Source organism: Miniopterus schreibersii, assembly GCF_964146895.1.
Source record: "Miniopterus schreibersii genome assembly, chromosome: 15".
Lineage (NCBI taxonomy): Eukaryota > Metazoa > Chordata > Mammalia > Chiroptera > Miniopteridae > Miniopterus > Miniopterus schreibersii.
In genome coordinates, this window is record NC_138115.1 from 34,005,828 (window position 1) to 34,024,249 (window position 18,422).

General features: G+C 33.9%; 1 protein-coding gene across 8 annotated transcripts in view; it reads right to left on the reverse strand.

Annotated features, from left to right (window-relative positions):
- TBC1D5 (TBC1 domain family member 5) overlaps positions 1-18,422 on the reverse strand; it is a 361,094-nt gene that overhangs the window by 139,036 nt on the left and 203,636 nt on the right. For all 8 annotated transcript variants that reach the window (XM_081159844.1, XM_081159851.1, XM_081159850.1 and 5 more), the window contains 4 exons: positions 13,163-13,251; positions 11,648-11,698; positions 11,488-11,557; positions 6,314-6,486 (listed from right to left, as the gene is read on the reverse strand). In XM_081159844.1, coding sequence (XP_081015970.1) covers positions 6,314-6,486; positions 11,488-11,557; positions 11,648-11,698; positions 13,163-13,251 — 383 coding nt within the window. The remainder of the gene's footprint in view (positions 1-6,313; positions 6,487-11,487; positions 11,558-11,647; positions 11,699-13,162; positions 13,252-18,422) is intronic.

Here is an 18,422-nt window from a genome sequence, read left to right on the forward strand (position 1 = left end):
AAAATTTCTGATGGCTGGGGACTGCTGAGCCTCTGGGGACACACTGGGATGAAGGGAGAGGATTTTTCCACTTGCTGATTCAAAATCTGCACTCCCACTCGAATTCTTTCCACTGGTCCTTATCTAGCCTTCTATAGAGGCTAGTCCCTGTTCTATTAATACTTCTCAAATACCCAAATGATATAACATAGAGCACAATGCTTGACATCAGTAGGTGTTTAATAATAAAGTAAATGCTGAATGAATGATGGCTTGAAACAGTTCTATTTTTAAAAAAACCATTAAACTGAAAAAGATCTATCATCATACATTAATGAATTCAAGTAAAAGGTATAAACTTAAAAAGCTAAGAGAAAATGACATACACAGCTTAATCAAACTTCCTTAATGTGAAAACTTAAAAAACCTAAGAACAGCTAGGTGAAAAGACAAACTTCTGACCAACTAGGACAGAGGGGGCAGCAACCAGAAGTGAGGAGGCCAATCATAAGCAGGCTGTGAGCCCTGAGGCATGGCTATGGGCCTGGGGCTCTCCAGTGCCCTTGATTTTCTATTTCCTCTGTAGGAGGCTGGCTTCTGTTCACTAAGAAGACTCCTCTGATGCCAGGCCTTGTACCTGCCTGGTCTTATTGCTAATCTGGCCACCCTGAGTCTGGCTCATGATCTGACCTGACACACAGTCCCTGTGAGTGCCTTAGTTTTCTGCCATACTGATAGACAGAATCAAATCAGAGTGTGAATGTAGGCTCAAGAGTTCGAAGCCTGGCTCAGCTTCAGAGGAGCTGGTGGACCTACATAAGCTTTTAAAAGCCTTAATTTCCTCATCTAAAAAATGGGGATAGTAAGACTACCTATCCCAATGTATTGTAAGGATAAATATGGTAACCTGTGTAAAGCCATCAATATGATCCTAGCCCACAGAAAACACTTAATAAACGTGAACAATTATCAATCATTATTATTTCAAGTAATTTAATTTATTATTCTTCCCCATAATTTTTTTTTTTTTTGGTTAATGCTCACCCAGGAACATTTCTTCAATTGATTTTTAGAGTGAGTAGAAGGAAGGAAGGGAGGGGGAGAGAGAGGGAGAAACATCCATGTGCGAAAGAAACATCAATGGTTGCCTCTCGCACATACTCGGATTGAACCGCAACCCAGGCACCTGCCCTTGACCAGGGACTCGAACCTGTGGCCTTTCTGTCCACCGGCCGGTGCTCTAACCACTGAGCCCACCATCCAGGATCCCCATAATTCTTAATCATGATCATTCTTTATACAGAAGGGAAAACACTCAGCTTTTTCAAAAGGAGTAATTCTGGGGTAATGCCCAGTGGTATGTGACAACAATGTACCTTTGGATCTTCACTTTCTAATCCCTTGTTCTGATTTTTACATTTAAGGTATAAGATAAAGCTCATTGGAAAGGCAAGAGTACTCCAGTCATTAACTGTGCTTAGAATAGGAAGCTTTTTGCTTAAACTGTTGAGAGATCATTTTTAAGGTGGGTAATTATACTGACTTTAATGACTAAGAGTTATATATTTTACCATATGTTTATATTTCAAATATAGTTTTAAAAACTTAGTGGTCATACATAATTACACTGTGATACGTGTTAGAATACTGTGATATAAATATTTTAAAATTATATCACAAAATTAAGCAGATTGTTTATCAATAACCAAGAACCTCCCCAATTAAATTATTATAAACTACCACAGCGAAACAACTGCTAATCCAGAAAATAGAAAATAAAGGAAAAGGAAGATGTATAATAAACATTTGGGAGATATGAAATTTATCCCATGAGTGTCGTAAAGAACTCATAATTTACGAATGCCAAAGCCCAAGTGTGTTATGAGGGTCTTTCCTCATAAGTGACATTAATTGCATATCCCACAGATGCTTATTATGTATTCTATTTATATCAAAGTATAAAATGTAGCTGAAAATATGCAGATTCAATATATTTAGGGTAATAATAAAACAGTTACTCTGGCCTAGCAAAAATTGTTATTTTTAAACTTCAATTTTGAATCTCTTTAGAAATAGGATTAAGGGGAAACAGTACTGAAACTTTGTATTGAATCTGCTATGATTGAGGCTCTTTTGGATTCTCAAGATGTACTCAGGGATGGAAATATAACATTAATATTTTAGTGTTACATATTTAAGTGTTACATAAAATAACTCCAAAGTGATTAAATCAAAGGTAATTCTTATTCTCATAGTAAAAACAAAGATTAAAAGAAACACCAACTCTTAGAAATTACCTAGGAAAGTTGGAAATAATGCAGTCACTGTTTTGCCTTGGAAATTGGTCCCTGTGCATTGATAGGCCCCTACAGAACTTAAGTCTCTATAAGTCAGACACTTATCAATAATTGGCAAACAAAAGACAACTCAAAATGTTAATTATTTGAATTAAAGCAAGAGAAAGTTCATTCTACATGAAACAGGAGTAATCGTTCATAAGGTTAGTGAAAAGCACAATGTAAATTCTTTTTAGGAAATATTATTTTATACTATCACTTACAAAGCATTGAACATTTAATTTCAAAATAACTTTGTTTAAACTGAATAGTAAGTTGACTTAACATTTCCTAACAGAAAGCCAGATACTATTTTCCAGGGGATGAAGCACCTACACACATAAAATAATAGTATTAATAAGCAAGGTATTGTATAACATTCAAGATCATGGGTACTTATTCTGATATTTCAAGATAAAAATCATCAATTTATTTAAAATTAAGATAGGGTAATTTGGAATGACTTCAGCCAATGTTAGTACAATTAATATTTTTAACCAATTATTAATTCTAATTTTGTTAAATTTATTGGAAAAATGCAACCAATAAGCTTACATATGGCACATCTGCCACATCAGCAGACTTTCACATATATTCTCTTACAAAAACCAGAACAAGAACTACTTCTAAAAATTGCAAAACTTTTATCTAAATGATAATTATGATCGTATTAGAAAGCAGATTTCTATACATTTTAATGTATCATGCAACTGCTAAAGACAGACTGAAATTAGAAACCCAGACTCGATATGGATATAATTTCATTTTGCTGACACATTCCCCACCATGTAAACATATATTTAGGATTTACTCCCCTTTCTATACAAATTGTTGGTATTAATAATACTTTTCCACTGGTGCATTCATTATTGACATTTTTATAACACTGTTACCAATCTTGTTAGAATATTTTAGTATATAAGGTAATATTTTTGTTTGAAAATTAAAATTCTATAAAAAACAGTTGGCATGCAAAAGCACATTTTATTTTATTTTTACTAAATGTATTAGGGTGAAATTGGTTAATAAAACTGTATGTTTCAGGTGTATAATTCTACAATATATCATGTGTATATTGTATTGTTTGTTCACCCCAAGGCAAGTCTCCTCCCATTACCACCCCCTTTCCCTCTGGTAATTACCATGCTGTTGTCTGTGTCTATGAGTTTTTATTTTTGTTTTTGTTTTTTTTTCCTTAATCCCTTCACCTACATGATACAATTATGGATTCTGATGTCACCCTGAGGAAGAGTAGGTTTTATTAACAGAAAATTGATTATTTTATATTTGTCCACTTGATGATAATTTACTCAAAGTGTAACTACTTTTACTTAAGTATTAATATTGAATATAAGCCTAAATTACCAACTTCCTTCCAACAGGAATATAGTAGCATCAGCAACTGTTTAGATTAACATTACTTGTATGATACCAAACAAAGCAAAAATATTTCCATTCATTTCCATGAGATACAAACCTACAATATTTATTAGGTTCATGGACATACAATTATTGTGCCAAACTGCTATGATTTGTTTCTAAACGTTTACTCTCAACTTCTATACTATCTCTTCACAAGCACTGGTCTGAAGGTTAGCTATTAAGTTTCCATTTATAAGAGGCCCATGTGCTTCAGTGAACAGAAGACAGAAAACCAAAGCCAGAGCTGGAAGGGTGCATCAATCACATAGGTCATCACATTCAGAGCCACAGTATCCTAATTAAGGAATGGTAATGACAGATAATGATAACAAAAGCACTGCCAAAAATATATTTAATGTTTATGACACACTGTGCACTATACTTCTATCCATTATGATTTAGTTCTCACAGGCACCCTATGGAGTCGATATCATTGTTCTTAATCCCCATTTCACAGATGAAGACAACAGGGCTCAAAGAGGGTAAACAGGCCCATTTTATTTCAAAGCTTCTGCTTCTGCTAGTCTGTATTGTATTAATATTTCTCTGGCCCCAAGAATGACAACAATCATTAATAGGAAATACACAGATGAATAGTACAGCTTAAGGTAGCATAAAGAAATAGGAAAATAAAATCTCATTGGCCTTTCATGTGCCCCACAAATAGAATAAAATTAAATTTAGTAAGTGAAATAAGTAAATAAAATCCTTGCAGTATAAAATGTAGTACAGATCAATTAAGAGAATGAGTGACTTCTTCAAAGATTAAAATATATTTAAATATATATTTTTACATAATGCAGATGAGATCTTATACAAAAATAATGGGAAAATAAGTCAGCAGTGGTTACTGCAAGCCCTGGTATTGTTAGTACTGCTAAAAACAAAGGTAGGTGAAAGGATTAGGAGTAGTTACATCATGGATCATGGAATTTTTACGGGGAAGGTACTGGTCAGATGTCAGAGAAGCTCTATGAATCACTGTGAGGAAGAGAAAGCTGATGGAAACTAATGTCTGCAAAGGAAACTGGAACACAGGGGTTATAAATCACTGTACCCAAGTGCAGTCCACCACCACTGCAAAGCAAAGCACCAGCTCTGACAAAAGGAAATAGACAATAGAGCATTTCAAAGAAATGATAAACATGTCCAATGGTAATTTCTTTTCCCAATATTTAAGACCAATTTCTAGACTTTAGCAAACAATTTTTGAGGGTGTAAAATGGGCTTCTGTATTTGAATAAACCAATTTTTTTGAGCTTGCAGTAGAGAGGAATAGAGTTTACCCCCTAACCTTGCCACTAGCTATTTTAAAATAAACTTTTACGTCTATAAACACAAACATATTAGTTAGACTTATAAGTGTCAATGGCAATTCATTAATAACCTATAGTTCTGCCAAATAGCCATGTTACCCACAACTTTCTTATTTCGAGTGGGAATGATGGAGCTGCTCTCAATGATGAAATCAAGCTTAAGTCACAGTAATGAAAATAAGTATCATTAAAAACAAGAAAGCAGACATCTTCAATTATGGTTTAGGAGTTCCAGAGAAGAAAGATGCCTGAGTTATTATTAGTGAAAGAGTCTGTGTAACATGAGAACATAAAGAAAATACTCACTGCTATTCTTTACTTTGGACTAAATAAATTGGCTCTAAACCTTTGACTTGTTTGAGTCTTTGTAATTCAAATACTGAATTCATATTTACTGAGCATCTATTATGTACATCTCAATAATATCTTTTCAGTTTTCCATGTTCTACTTAATTGAGAGATGCAATTTGCAGGAAATACCTATCAAGGAACTGCCTAACAGTTCATAGATATGTTCTACTGTTTCCATGTAAAGGATCCTTTTGTTGTCTATAGTTACACAACTAATTCATATTTACTAAAACTGCTATCTTTATAATCTGCTTATTCATCTTATAAACCAATGAATGAATACATACTAATACATATACACATCTAATAAGTGACTGCCTGTTTTTCTGCTATAGCATGTTACAGGGTTATGTGGCTGAAGATTAATATATTATGTTCACTGTGAGGGACATTGATCTTACTTTTCAAAATGCACTTCTGTAGGTAGAACAGAAGACTATACAATAAAATGGAAAGATTATAGGACTGTTTGGGTTTGGGGCTGGCTCCATGTGTATGACCTGTATGACCCTGTAAAATGCTTGCTTTAATGATCTGCTGCTACTGCCATCTTAAAATTCTTACTAACTTTTTTTTAAGAGGCCACCCATTTTTATTTTGCACTGGGCTCTGCAGATTATGGAGTCAATCCTGCTTGGATATGAATTATGACTTCACTATGTCATATGTGTAAGCCTTAGTTTCTTCCTCTGTAACAAAGGGGTAACACTCAAATAACAGTTGATGGAGGTATTAGATGAAATATCACATGTGAAAGCTATGAGCACAGAGCCTGGCACAGAGGGCAGAAGTGAGTTATGAAATGAAATGGAGCTGAAACAGTTAGTTCTTGCTCTTACTCCTATAATTCTACACATACAGATCATCATAAATCATAATTTGAGCTGAAATTTAAACTTTAATACTTACAACCCATATATCTGTGGTGCAATTTCTAGTCTGTTCAAGTGCATGTAAAGCTCAATATCATGCTTCTTGAGTAGATGATCCTGGATCTGGTTGACTTTAGTAACAATGGCAATTGTTGGCCCTAAGTCCTGTGGTCTAGCAAAGGGAATGGGAGTCAGCAGTGTTTGTTTCCCCTAAAAACAGGAAAAATGGAATTGTATTATATTTCAATATGAAATTAACAAATATATGGACATCATTCCTGAATACATTTATTAATGAAAGCTTAAATAAGAACCAACAAGTTTAAATTAGAACCAATAATCATCTTATGACAAATGCTTATAACGTGGAATCATATGCTGATCATCATATAAATTACTGTGATCTTCAAGTAAAGGCCAGGACATGCCTTCTAAAATATTTTCCCTTGACCAATTTCTCTAGTGACATTACATATTACAAGATAATTCTGGCTAGAGTAGTGCTGGCCACTAGTCTATTTGCCTATGGCAGTTTGTCTAATCAGCCACAGTACCTAAATGGAATAAACTAATGAAAACATATTTCTTGTGGCATAAAACTTACACATGAAAAACAGTAAACGAAAACTTTTAATTTGAGCTCTCAAAACTATAAAAAAGTCTGAAAATAAAGGAAACTAGTACTAGAAAAAAAAGATGTTCTCTAACTGTCCATTGATCAATTTAAATAGTGAAGTAGAAAAGATTTAAAAACTCTCTAGACTAAAATATAGCTGATTAAAAACACATAATTTATGTGGGCCAACTATGACATCTCTTCCCATGTTCCATAGTAAGAAAGACATATCTGTAACTCCTTGTAATGCCTTCATGTAAACTTCAACTACCTCTGCAAATCTGATGGTTTCCTCGAAAGGTTATGTCTGACTTTTCTTCAGATATTGCCCTCAATTTCTGCCTCTCCCCCAAATTGGGATTTATAGCATCACTCTGATGACTGTCTGCCAATCACTCATCCTCAGTCTACTTCTCTAGCTCAAATTCTTGTTTCTGCTTCACAGATGTTGCTTTTTAATATAGTTCTGGTCTTAGTTTTATTCTTTACTTACATGCAATGCCCCGAGTGATCTCGGTCATACACAGTGCTTCAACCAAAATCTTTTTCCAAAGACCTCCTAATCTGTATTCATAACTTAGAACTCTTGAGTGTCTCCCATACATTCAAATCTTGGCAAGGAATCTCAGACTGCCAAGAGGGTGTCTAATTCAGCAGGCCCACAACCAAGTTTATCTATCATCTTCTGCTCAAACACATGTTCATGCTTTTCCCATGCCTACCTCAACCCATCCTCCAATAAGAACACCTACCTTGCCAATTTTAGTTCCTCAGAACCACTCAGGGGGTTCTTACATGTCTCCTTTTCCTCAGCTCTACTGTAACAACCGGATTTGGAGCCCTAATTATTTATTTCCTCCTAACTGGTCTCACTGTCCCTAATTTAGTCTGCTTTTAAATCCATCTTCCAAAATGCCTGGTGATCTATGTGAAGCAGACAGTAGGTTGCGCTAAATTGCCCTCCTTAAACATTTTAATAGCTCCCCACTCAATAGCTTCACTCAAGAGAAAAACAAAACAAATTCTTTAGCTTGGTCTCTAAGGCCTTTCATTCATCAGCAAGCCTCAGTTCTCACTTCCATAGATCCTGGGATGACATTCTTTTACCTAAGTATCCCCTCCCCAGTGTTTCCACTAAAGAGCTCCTAAGTATATTTAAGGATGTGGCTCAAGTCCTATTTCATTACCTTCTCCTCTACTCCCGCAGGCTCCTTTACTACTTTATGGCCTCCTAACCTGTGAGATCTCTAGGAGTAATATCATCTTTTCATCACTGGACCAGATTCAGGGGCACAAAAATAAGGTAAAGTCTTGCCCTCATAGTCTGGAGGGGGGGCCACAGATAAAGTGACTTAGAATTCCATACGAGAGCAGTGACTGACTAGGCTGGCAGCACACACAGAGAAGAGGGGTAGCACACGTTAGTACAAGGGAACATTTCCTGGGAGGGTTCCACTGGCCTTTCCAGGATCATTCTAGTGTTAAAAAGAAACGCAGTCCTTTGTACTTCCTGCATGTCTGCCCTGGTGCCTTTTGGTCTGAAGGATATAAATCTGTATTAATTTTTATAATTCAATTTGTATTAATTTATACAAACAGTAGAAGAGGAACTATGTTGTAGTCATTTATTATAAAAATAATACATCCAAGACACCTTTTTCTGATTTTGTAATATCTAATATTCTCTTCAAATTAAAAAGATTTTAATTGTTAAATTTTTTTAATTAAGAAAATTTTAATCTTGTTAAAATTTTTTTCCTACTGATACTAAATTGAAATAACTTTCTTTTGGAATTCGTGTTAATTGTTAAGATACTATTCACATTCAAATGACAGTGTTTATTCTGAAGCCAAATTTCCTTTAAAAATAAGCGATTAAATATTTTATGTATTTTGGTCATGCAGCTTTTCCTTCTCTGAAGAGCCCTGTTCAGCTGACTACCATATAGTTTGGGCTGGAGCCACTGAGCTCAGACCGGTTTCTAACAATCTCATGGAAAACAGATCACTATATCTAGTCTTCTTCTAAGGCTTTTGAATACACATACTTCCACAGAGATACAATCACTGACTTTGGAGAAAAGTGATCCTAAATTAACCTGTTTAAAAATGTTTAACTTAATGAAATCATATAATCAATTTCTAATTTGAACAGAATGAGTTGTCATTAAATCAACAGCATATGAAGTCCACTTTTCAAATGTTTAATAGAGATTCATGTGTAGTATAAGGCTAATATAGACTATAGTTTGAAAAGATTTCCCCTGTGCTCAGAATACTTATAACAAAATCTCTTACATTTAAGAAACTCAAAAGTAATATTCCAGATCACTTAAGTGCTAAACAGTAAAATCAAAAGAGAAACTAGAATTACTATAAAATACTTCCTTATCATCAGGATTTCTTATCATAATAAAGAATGCTGTTTGCATTTAACAAATATGATCAAATGGGACAGCCACAACTACCAATAAAACTAGAAAATTTTTCTAACCATTTATTAAGCAGTAAATGTGTTCTGCACAGCAGAGCCAGTCCACACACTGTTATAGGAATGCAATGTGGTAATGATTTTATGCCATTACGTAAACCACTGCTTTCTTCATCAAGAAAGTCTTATGAGCCCAGCCGGCATGGCTCAGAGGTTGAGCATCAGACTATATAAAATGAAAGCCTTTCTTTGTGTTATCTTAGCCATTTTCATGAACCTGACTCAGTGATAGCAACATGAATAGATAAAACTAAAAAATGGTAACCTTTGCATTTTTATCATTCAGTTTCTCAGATACAGTGAATCAGTTATAAAACACAAAATGACCACTACATAAAATAATCATGATGCCTTTTTGAAATGTATTCAAATATTCTCTGCTCAAAATTCTGATGACCACATAAGTCTATGACTTCATCAAATCACTTGCCAAGAATATAAAGTTATTGTTCCAAAACATATGCAGTTCATCACAAGAGTGACAGCAAGTTTCTGCTCTAACAACCCTTACAGAAGGTAACATGTTTATACACTGCTGAAGGAAGACTTTATCACCTAGGCTAGGGGTTGGCAAACTTTCTCCGTAAAGAGCCAGACAGGTTCGACGGGTCATATGGCCAGTGTTGCAACAATTCCACTATGCTGTTGTAATGAGCAAGCAGCCACAGACAGTAAGTAAACAGATAGGCATGGCTATTTCCCAATAAAACTTCTTACATGGGCATGGAAATTGATTTCCATATTATTTTCATATGTCACAAAATAGTATTCTTCTTTTCATATTTTTTCAGCCATTTAATAATGTAAAAGCCATTTTAAGTCACAAGCTGTACAAAAACAGATGGCAGGCCAAATTGGTTTGCAGGCAGTAGTTTGCCCTGACCTAGACCAAAGGCATAAAAAGCATTAGTTATCCATTTCATTTTTTAAGAGATGGAATGAAGTGATTGACTAATACATGGTTTCTAACCAGAATGCAATTAATTATACCAATATAAAAGAAATTAATCATATAGAAAACAATATGCCCCAAACTCTTAGCATTCCTTGCCAGAGTATCTTGCAATTTTTCCAATATTGTATAATAAAAATTAAAATACCACAGTGACATCTAAGTTAGCATATATGTTTGTTTACAATGACAGATAATTCAGAAACTTAACTCCTAGAGAAATGCAAAAGAACTAAAAACATGTTTACACCCAAGCTTGTACACAATGTTCATAGCAAGCAAAAAGTGAAACGAACCCAAATGTCCATCAACTGATTTATGGATAAACAAAATGTGCTACAGCCACACAAAGAACTATTATTCAGCCACGAAAAAGAATGAAGTATTGACGCATGCTACACCATGAATGAACATTGAAAACATTATGCTAAAGGAAAAGAGTCAGTTGTAAAAGGCCACATATTATATAATTCCACTTATATGAAATGTCCAGAACAGGCAAGTAGAAATACAAAGTAGATTAGTAATAGCAGAGGCTCTGGGGAGGGGGATGGGAAGTGACGGCTACTGGGCACAGGACTTCTTTTTGGGGTGATGAAAATGTTTTGAAATTAGATGTGAGGATATCTGTACAACCCTGTGAATACAGTAAAACCCACTGAATTGTACACTTTAAAAAGGTGAATGTTATGGTATATTAATTATGTCACAATAAAAATTGTAATTAAAAAATAAGGATAAGAGAGAGTAAGGAAAAGTGGTTTGATGCTAAATTCAATAGTTACAAAGTTTATTTATGCACGTCAGTTAACAATGTATCCCTAGGATAGCAACAGATCAAGTAGATAAATGCACTTATTAAAAATTTACAATAATTTTAAGAAGTTATATTGCATAAATATTATACACATGTATAAAAGAAGTTTCCATTTATTTCTACAAAAATTTTTATATTACCTTTGTATATATTTGCCAATAGTATCAGAGATATGGTTTGTTTAAATCCCAGTTCAATCTTTTTCCACAGGTATTTTTATATTTTCTTTTTTCACAGTAATAATAATGGCTTTTATTCTCTGATTATATGTCGTTACTTATTGAAATTATTTGTTCCTTCAAATATATTAAAAAGATCTGCACTATACAACTTACCTTTTGACTATCATGCTCGAAAGTAGAAAACCAAGGTTCAGCAGTTTCCATAAGTTGTGAGAACATTGCACTAAAATTTAAAAAAATAATATAATGTTAAACTTTAATTAAAGTAAATATGATATAAAAAATAAAAATAAGAGAAAGTGTTTGTACTTACTAAGCATCATGTTCCAGGTACTCAGGGTTCAAGAGAGTTTTCATTTCCTCACTTAAAAAAGGAACACACAAAATCAAAATTTTTAATTTTTTAATGGAAGGAGATGCAGAGGTTACCTTACTATATACTTATAAGCCAACTTTTGCATAATGTGCAAATAAAAAAAATTATCCTTTTTTAATAAAAAAGAGCTACTCCATTAACAAATGAAATCCTTTCTATAAATTTCAAAAAAAAATTAGCTGCCTTGTGTATACCACAATGAGGTAACTATTTAATTATTCCAAATAACAAACACAAATGTCACAACATATTCCTTGAATGGGCCTGGTCTAGAATAAATTGATTACTCCAAAATCTACCGCTATTGATAAAAACAAAACAAAACAATTATAGTTACTGGTCAAATATACCATATCAAAACATTGACTTATTTTCTTTTAATGGCTTCTATTTTTACTATATTTTAACATCAATTATTCAGTGATAGCACCTCTTACAAATCTATTTTAGTATTGCTTTTACATTTTAGGGGACTGAAACAGTGAAAGAAGCATGTTCAATTTATTTAAAAGCTATTTTCAATCATCTATACTTTCCTGTGAAGTATATTCCACATATATGATTTAAAAAAGGTAAAACTGACATGAGAATAGGATCCCAATACTAGTGTCATCCTTATCATTAGAATAACTAAAAAAAGGCAATCAAGATATGGTTACTACAGTCAGATCCTGTAAATTCAGTATGATTAAAAAACTCAAAAGGAACTAGAAAATACCAATGTGTAATATAGTAAATGAAAGTTAACAAAGACCCTAGTATATGCTCAGCAAAATGGATGGCTACATTTGATTAATAAAGATACTGTACTGTGTGTTTCTCTCTTCTGCACATAGATGGGCTAGTCCGTGGATTACTTTTGACAAAGGTTTTAATCCTTTGCTCTCTCTGTTCCCAAGATGTGTCCTGGCTGCCTCTCTGCTCAGTTAGGGTATCTTAAGTCAGAAAATGAATTCTAACAACTAGGTAAGGTTAAATACAATTACTAAAGTTACTTACTGGAAAGAATAAATGAATGTACCTCAAAAATGTAAGTCATTTTTGCTTAGTTATAGACTGGAGGTCTTTGTGGTACTGTTCTCTTATGAACTGAATTAAGTCAAACTTGGACAAAGTATCTCACAGATAAGGTTCCCACCCAGCTTGTAGTAAAAGAATGGGACATTTGAAGACGGTATATATTAGTACTAGCAATCTAGCACTTTGTCATTACAACAATTTCCTCTTCTTGATCCTTTGGTATACATTTAAGGTTTGCAAAGATATTTATGTTTCCAAATCTGCCCATAGTTGAACCGGGATTACAACTATGGAGTGGAGTTAATAATCAGCCACATGAAACACAACCAAGTGTTTGTAATTTACAAAAGTACCTTCACGTGAAAAGATTCTGAGGCAAGAAAAGGTTACAGTAGGGCTTGAAAAACAAACGGAGCTTGTGCGAGAACTTGCCTGGGCTGAGCAGACTCACTGGCATGAAGAAAAGCCTGGCGGTCGCAGTGGAGGGTGAAGACTAACGGCGCCAGCAGCTCGTGCATGCCCTGAAACACAGGGCAAGGGGGGTGAAAGGCTGGGCTGTTTAGAGCCCGCTCGTGGGCCGAATAGCCCGGGTAAACGCTTCTTCAGCTGGTCCCTGCACCAGAATTTCCATCACCATACAGAAAAGCATAGAAATGAAAAGCTACAAGACGAGCTTTTATAGACGTTTAGATTTTGGTTCCAATTCAACCACAGCACGTATTCTGCTTTAAAACGTGGAGAGCAGTTCTCTTTTAAATGACACGACAAACAATAAACTGGCATGGTAGACAACCTTGCACCTGTCAGTTGCTTCAAGATCTGTACTCATAAATATGAATTTCATTTATGCAAATTATAATCATGAGCTACAGTGTAAAGATCTGCAGTAAGAAGGGCAACTACGAACTGTAGACCTAAGGAAATTACACCCAATGTTTTCATTATAAAATGGCTCAAAATTAGGATGTCTGTAGATTTAGGAAGCGCTGAAGTCAGACAGCTGGAAATGTTGGATAATAAAAGAACCAACCTTTAGCAGGTATAACGGAAAACAAAGTTTTTGAATTATGACTTTCAAGTTGTTTAATCTGAAGAGTACTTTCCTGTCTAGATTTCACCAGTATGATTCTTTTCCCTTATATTGGTGTTCACTTGTAAATTATATGAATAGGCACAGGCTCAAAAAGATATATTAGCTACTAAGCTTTGTTTAAAAGAGTATTATAAAAATCCATCATTTATCCATTATTGTGGGGAAATAAGGTATTCCAAATTAGTGACCTGCTTTGCTAACTGAGATTTTTTTCCCTTTTAAACATCAAAGGAACATATTTTAGCAAGTTAAAAACTGACTGCACACTTTTTGCCTCTAAAAGTGAGTAAATTACCATTTTCTTTTTGCTTAATAACTATGGATGATCTTTTATAAAAAGACAAAACTATCTTTACAGGAAATAAAAATAAAATATGAACAGTTTTTGCCGGTGAAATTAGAGATGAATTTCTGTGACAGGACAGTCACACAGCCTTCTGCGCAGCCTAGTCGTACCATGCTGTTCTTAGGAACCGAGTTATTATCACAGAATAATATGAAAGTAAACTATTACAGTTTATTGTAAGTTAACCCTAGCCTTAAAGAAGGAAAAGAGGAAAGGAGGGCAGGGAGAGAGGGGAGGGGGGGAAAGCAAAAGAAAGAAAAAAAGACATAAAAAACTGTGACACATATTCTTGCAGTAATTTTTTGTTTGTTTTTTGTTGCCTATTTCTGATGATTTCCTCAGGATAAAGTACCAAGATGCAGAATTTCTGTGTAAATGATTAAAGACGTTGTTAAAGTCTCTAACAGAAACAATTAAGCTACCCTTCAAAAATAATTCCCACTTGCGAGCATAAAAATCACTCTCTCAAAAATCCTCACTTATATTTGTAGCTTTAAAAAAAAAATTCTATCTGTGTCTGTGAGTTTTTGTTTGTTTTTCATGTTTGTTCATTTATTGCTTTCAGTTCTTTATCCTACGTATGAGTGAAATCCTATGGCTCGTGACTTTTTCTGTCTGACTCATTTCCAGGGGAAGGGGAGTGAGGGTGGAAAAGGGTCATGGGGATCAAATTTATGGGGATGGAAGATTTGACTCTGGGTGGTGGGCACACAATGCAATATACAGATGTATCTTAGAAACGTACACTTGAAACCTATATAATCTTATTAACCAATGTCACCCCAACAAATTTTAAAAGTAATTTTAACAAAATCCTGTTAAATTTCACATATGGTTGTTAGGTAAGTTTATAATTTTCCTTTTTTACAGTTAATTATTTATCTTTCTAGTATTTAATTTTGCCCTGAAGAATAAATATGTATTTTTCTCTCCTAAAGAATTAAACTGATTTATTGAATGATCACCATTTATTTAATAACACATCTCCCAAGAGTTCTGAAATGTCCTCTTTACCATAAACTTATTATTTAGCTCTCATTTTTTTTCTGGGCTTTTACTGGTATTCCATTGGTTAGAATATTCTTAAGAAGAACTTTAAGTACACACACAAACACAAAATAAAAGCTATCTCAGAGGAGATAGTGAGTCTTCACCATTTTGCTTATTGGGCTATTTATTAGGGTCCCTGGAGCCAAGTAAAAGGTGTGCTTGAAAAAAATCAAATAAATAAAATTAAAAAAATTTTTTAAACAATTTTACTATTGTAATGACAAGCTGCAAAATATTCGATTCCTCCATAATACCTATCCTTTTTCTCAAAATGATCTTGCCTATTCTAACTTAATTTTTCACCCAAGAGAACTTCAGTACATAAATGTTAACAAAATACTGCAACTTGTATCAGCATTCTATTAAAACTAACTTGAAGAAAACAGATATTTTTAGAACATCAGGTTTTCTAATTCAAAACTTTGTATAATTACATAGTTTTTACTGGGTTTGTTACTAGCTTTTTATAGTTGTTGCTGGTGGTAGTGATTCTAAATAGGTCTTTTTCCCCTCAATGTATTTTCTAAATAATTATTGCTAATTTAATAGGAAATATTTATTGCTTAAATGCATCTTCCCACCTTCTTTAAATGCTCTCTTCCCTCTAGTTTCTGTAACACTACTCTCTCCACATTCTCTATTTGTTCAAGCATCATTCATCTTCATTTATTTCAAAAACTATTTATTAACTACCTATGATGTGTTGAGAACACAAAAGTGAATGAAGTGGGCAAGCTCCTAACCATTACGAAGCTTGCAGTCTAGAGAGCAAGACACATACACACCCAACTCCTATTATAGGCTCAGCACATAAAAGGTGCTCACTACACAGTGACTGAATAAATGAGTGTCTACCACTCAACATAGCAACACATTGGTAAAAGCTGAACTACAATATAAAAGACAAAAAAGGATAACACTAAGTCAGTATTTCACATCAATAAATACGGTGCTTTTACATAACAAAAATGAAGAGTTCCCTAAATACCATTTAAGACAACTTTTTACAAATTCAGTGTTACATTCCAACTAAACTAGGAATATTTTCTTAAATAGACTTGGAAGAGACTGTTGGTTTCACCCTCAATCTGACTAGTAAAATGAGGAAATGTATACAGACATCTTTAAAGGAAAAGAGAATTATCTAGACAAATGATCGTAATAAATTCAATATGCTGTAAATTTGACAAAGCATAATAAAAAATAATGTATTGTTAGTATATTTCTTGGTTCCCAAAATGTGTATCTTGCTTCCATCTACAGTGTCAGCATTTCTTCTTGCTTGAAGCCTTTATCCCTGCTGGATCGTTAGCAGTCACTGCACTCCGAACTCATGTCATTGGAAAATAAAGGTAACGAAGTTTTCTTCATCAACAGCCTGTAGGCTCACAAAATTGAACCTGTTCTTTTATCTGCCTGTGTTCATTTAGCTCACCAAGCAGTCTTTATTAAAGTTGAGGCATCAGGCAGTCAAAGTTCATTAATACCATTTATATAATCTCTGCAGTTTCAATTAACTCAGCAAGACGTTCTACTACATGATAACAGTCTCATTAATTCAATAAAATCCCATAACTATTAACAATATGGTCGATGTTAAACGGGGTGTCACCTAGTACAAAATAATGGCTTTAACAGCTTGTGATGAAACTCAAGGTTTTTCCTTAAATTTGATCTGGCTAAATATTCAGTCCTTCTATGGCAAGGTTTTATTTCTGTGTAAAAATCTATGTGATTTTAAACATGTACAGGGAGTAATTAAGTCTTATTAACTGATACCCAGGAGTAAGTTAATACTTTCTTACTCAATAATTGATAGACTCTGTCTAAATTATCAAGAATCTGATCTTGCATATTCCTCTTCAGTCTTCCTTAAAAATGCAGTGGGCCACGTACATCACAAATGATGGCGTGTGCAGTTATGTGTTTGTTCCTTGTCAGTGGAACTTGTTTCCCTTATTTTAAGACTTTTTCAATCTAGTTTTTCTTTCTCTAAAGAAAAAAGGAGAACAAGTGTGTGTCTTGGGGTAATTTTATCCCGACTTGAATTGCTATCAAATCTTTACTGTGAAGTATTTCTAAGTATTTGAAAAAGGAGAGGAGAGACGACAGTGAGGAGATGGGCTTGATGATAAAAGCCAACACAATGAGGAGAGGAAAAAGGAAAGAGAAATAACCCTGGATCACTGATAAAGAGTGTGAGCTACTGAACTAATACTGCCCAACCATTCTACCCCAGACATCCTTAGAGTGGAAGTCATTCTGAATGGGATTTTCTGTACGTGCTTCTAAAAAAATCCTGTACTGAGAGAGATTTCAATTCTCCCAGTCTCCTTTTATTGGTTTGTTTTTAGTGTTGGGACTTTGCCTAAGACTTCCAGACATCTTGCTTAGGAAGGCCTTTCCTACCCTGAAATTATAAAAAAATTCTCCTAGCTTTTTTCTAGTATATTTGAGTAATTCTTGTTTTTACATTAATATCTTTACTCCATCTAGAATTTATTCTCCAATAAAAGTATAATTTAATTTTTTTTCTAGATGGAAAGCCAAATATATCAAGTCAATAAAAATGTCCTATCTTATCATACCAAGATCACATAAGTAACTGGACCTGTTCTTAGTTTGTTCCACTGACCTACTTGTCGATTCCCACAGTACGTCACATTGGTTTGATTACAGAACGTTTACAGAAGTTTTCATATCTCCCTCTGCCAGTCTTATCTTCTCCTAAATTCTGTGGCAACTCCGACAGATTTAATAACAATTATAATAATAATCACCACCGCAACTACCAACATGAACCCTTAGTGAGAACTAGATGCTTTGAACTTTACAAAGTCAATACTATTATTGACCTCTTCTTATAGATAAGGAAACTAAGAATTAGAAAAGTTAAGTAAGTAAATTGCATGTGTAGCTACCAAATGGTGGAGCTGAGATTGAAATAAAGGGATGTGTGCCTAGACCCAGTGCTCTTAATCAAATCAGCTAAGCTATTATCTCCATTAAAATTACTGTAAAGCTTTTTGGAACTAAATTTAAAATAAATGTGTCCAGTTTTTAAAAATGACATTTTACTCAGACTATCACTGGAATGATAATACATTTATACATTAATCTGTTAAGAAGTAATATTTTTATTTAATGTCTTTTCATCAAAAAACATGTTATCACTTTTCGGTTTATTCAAGTCTGGTTTTATA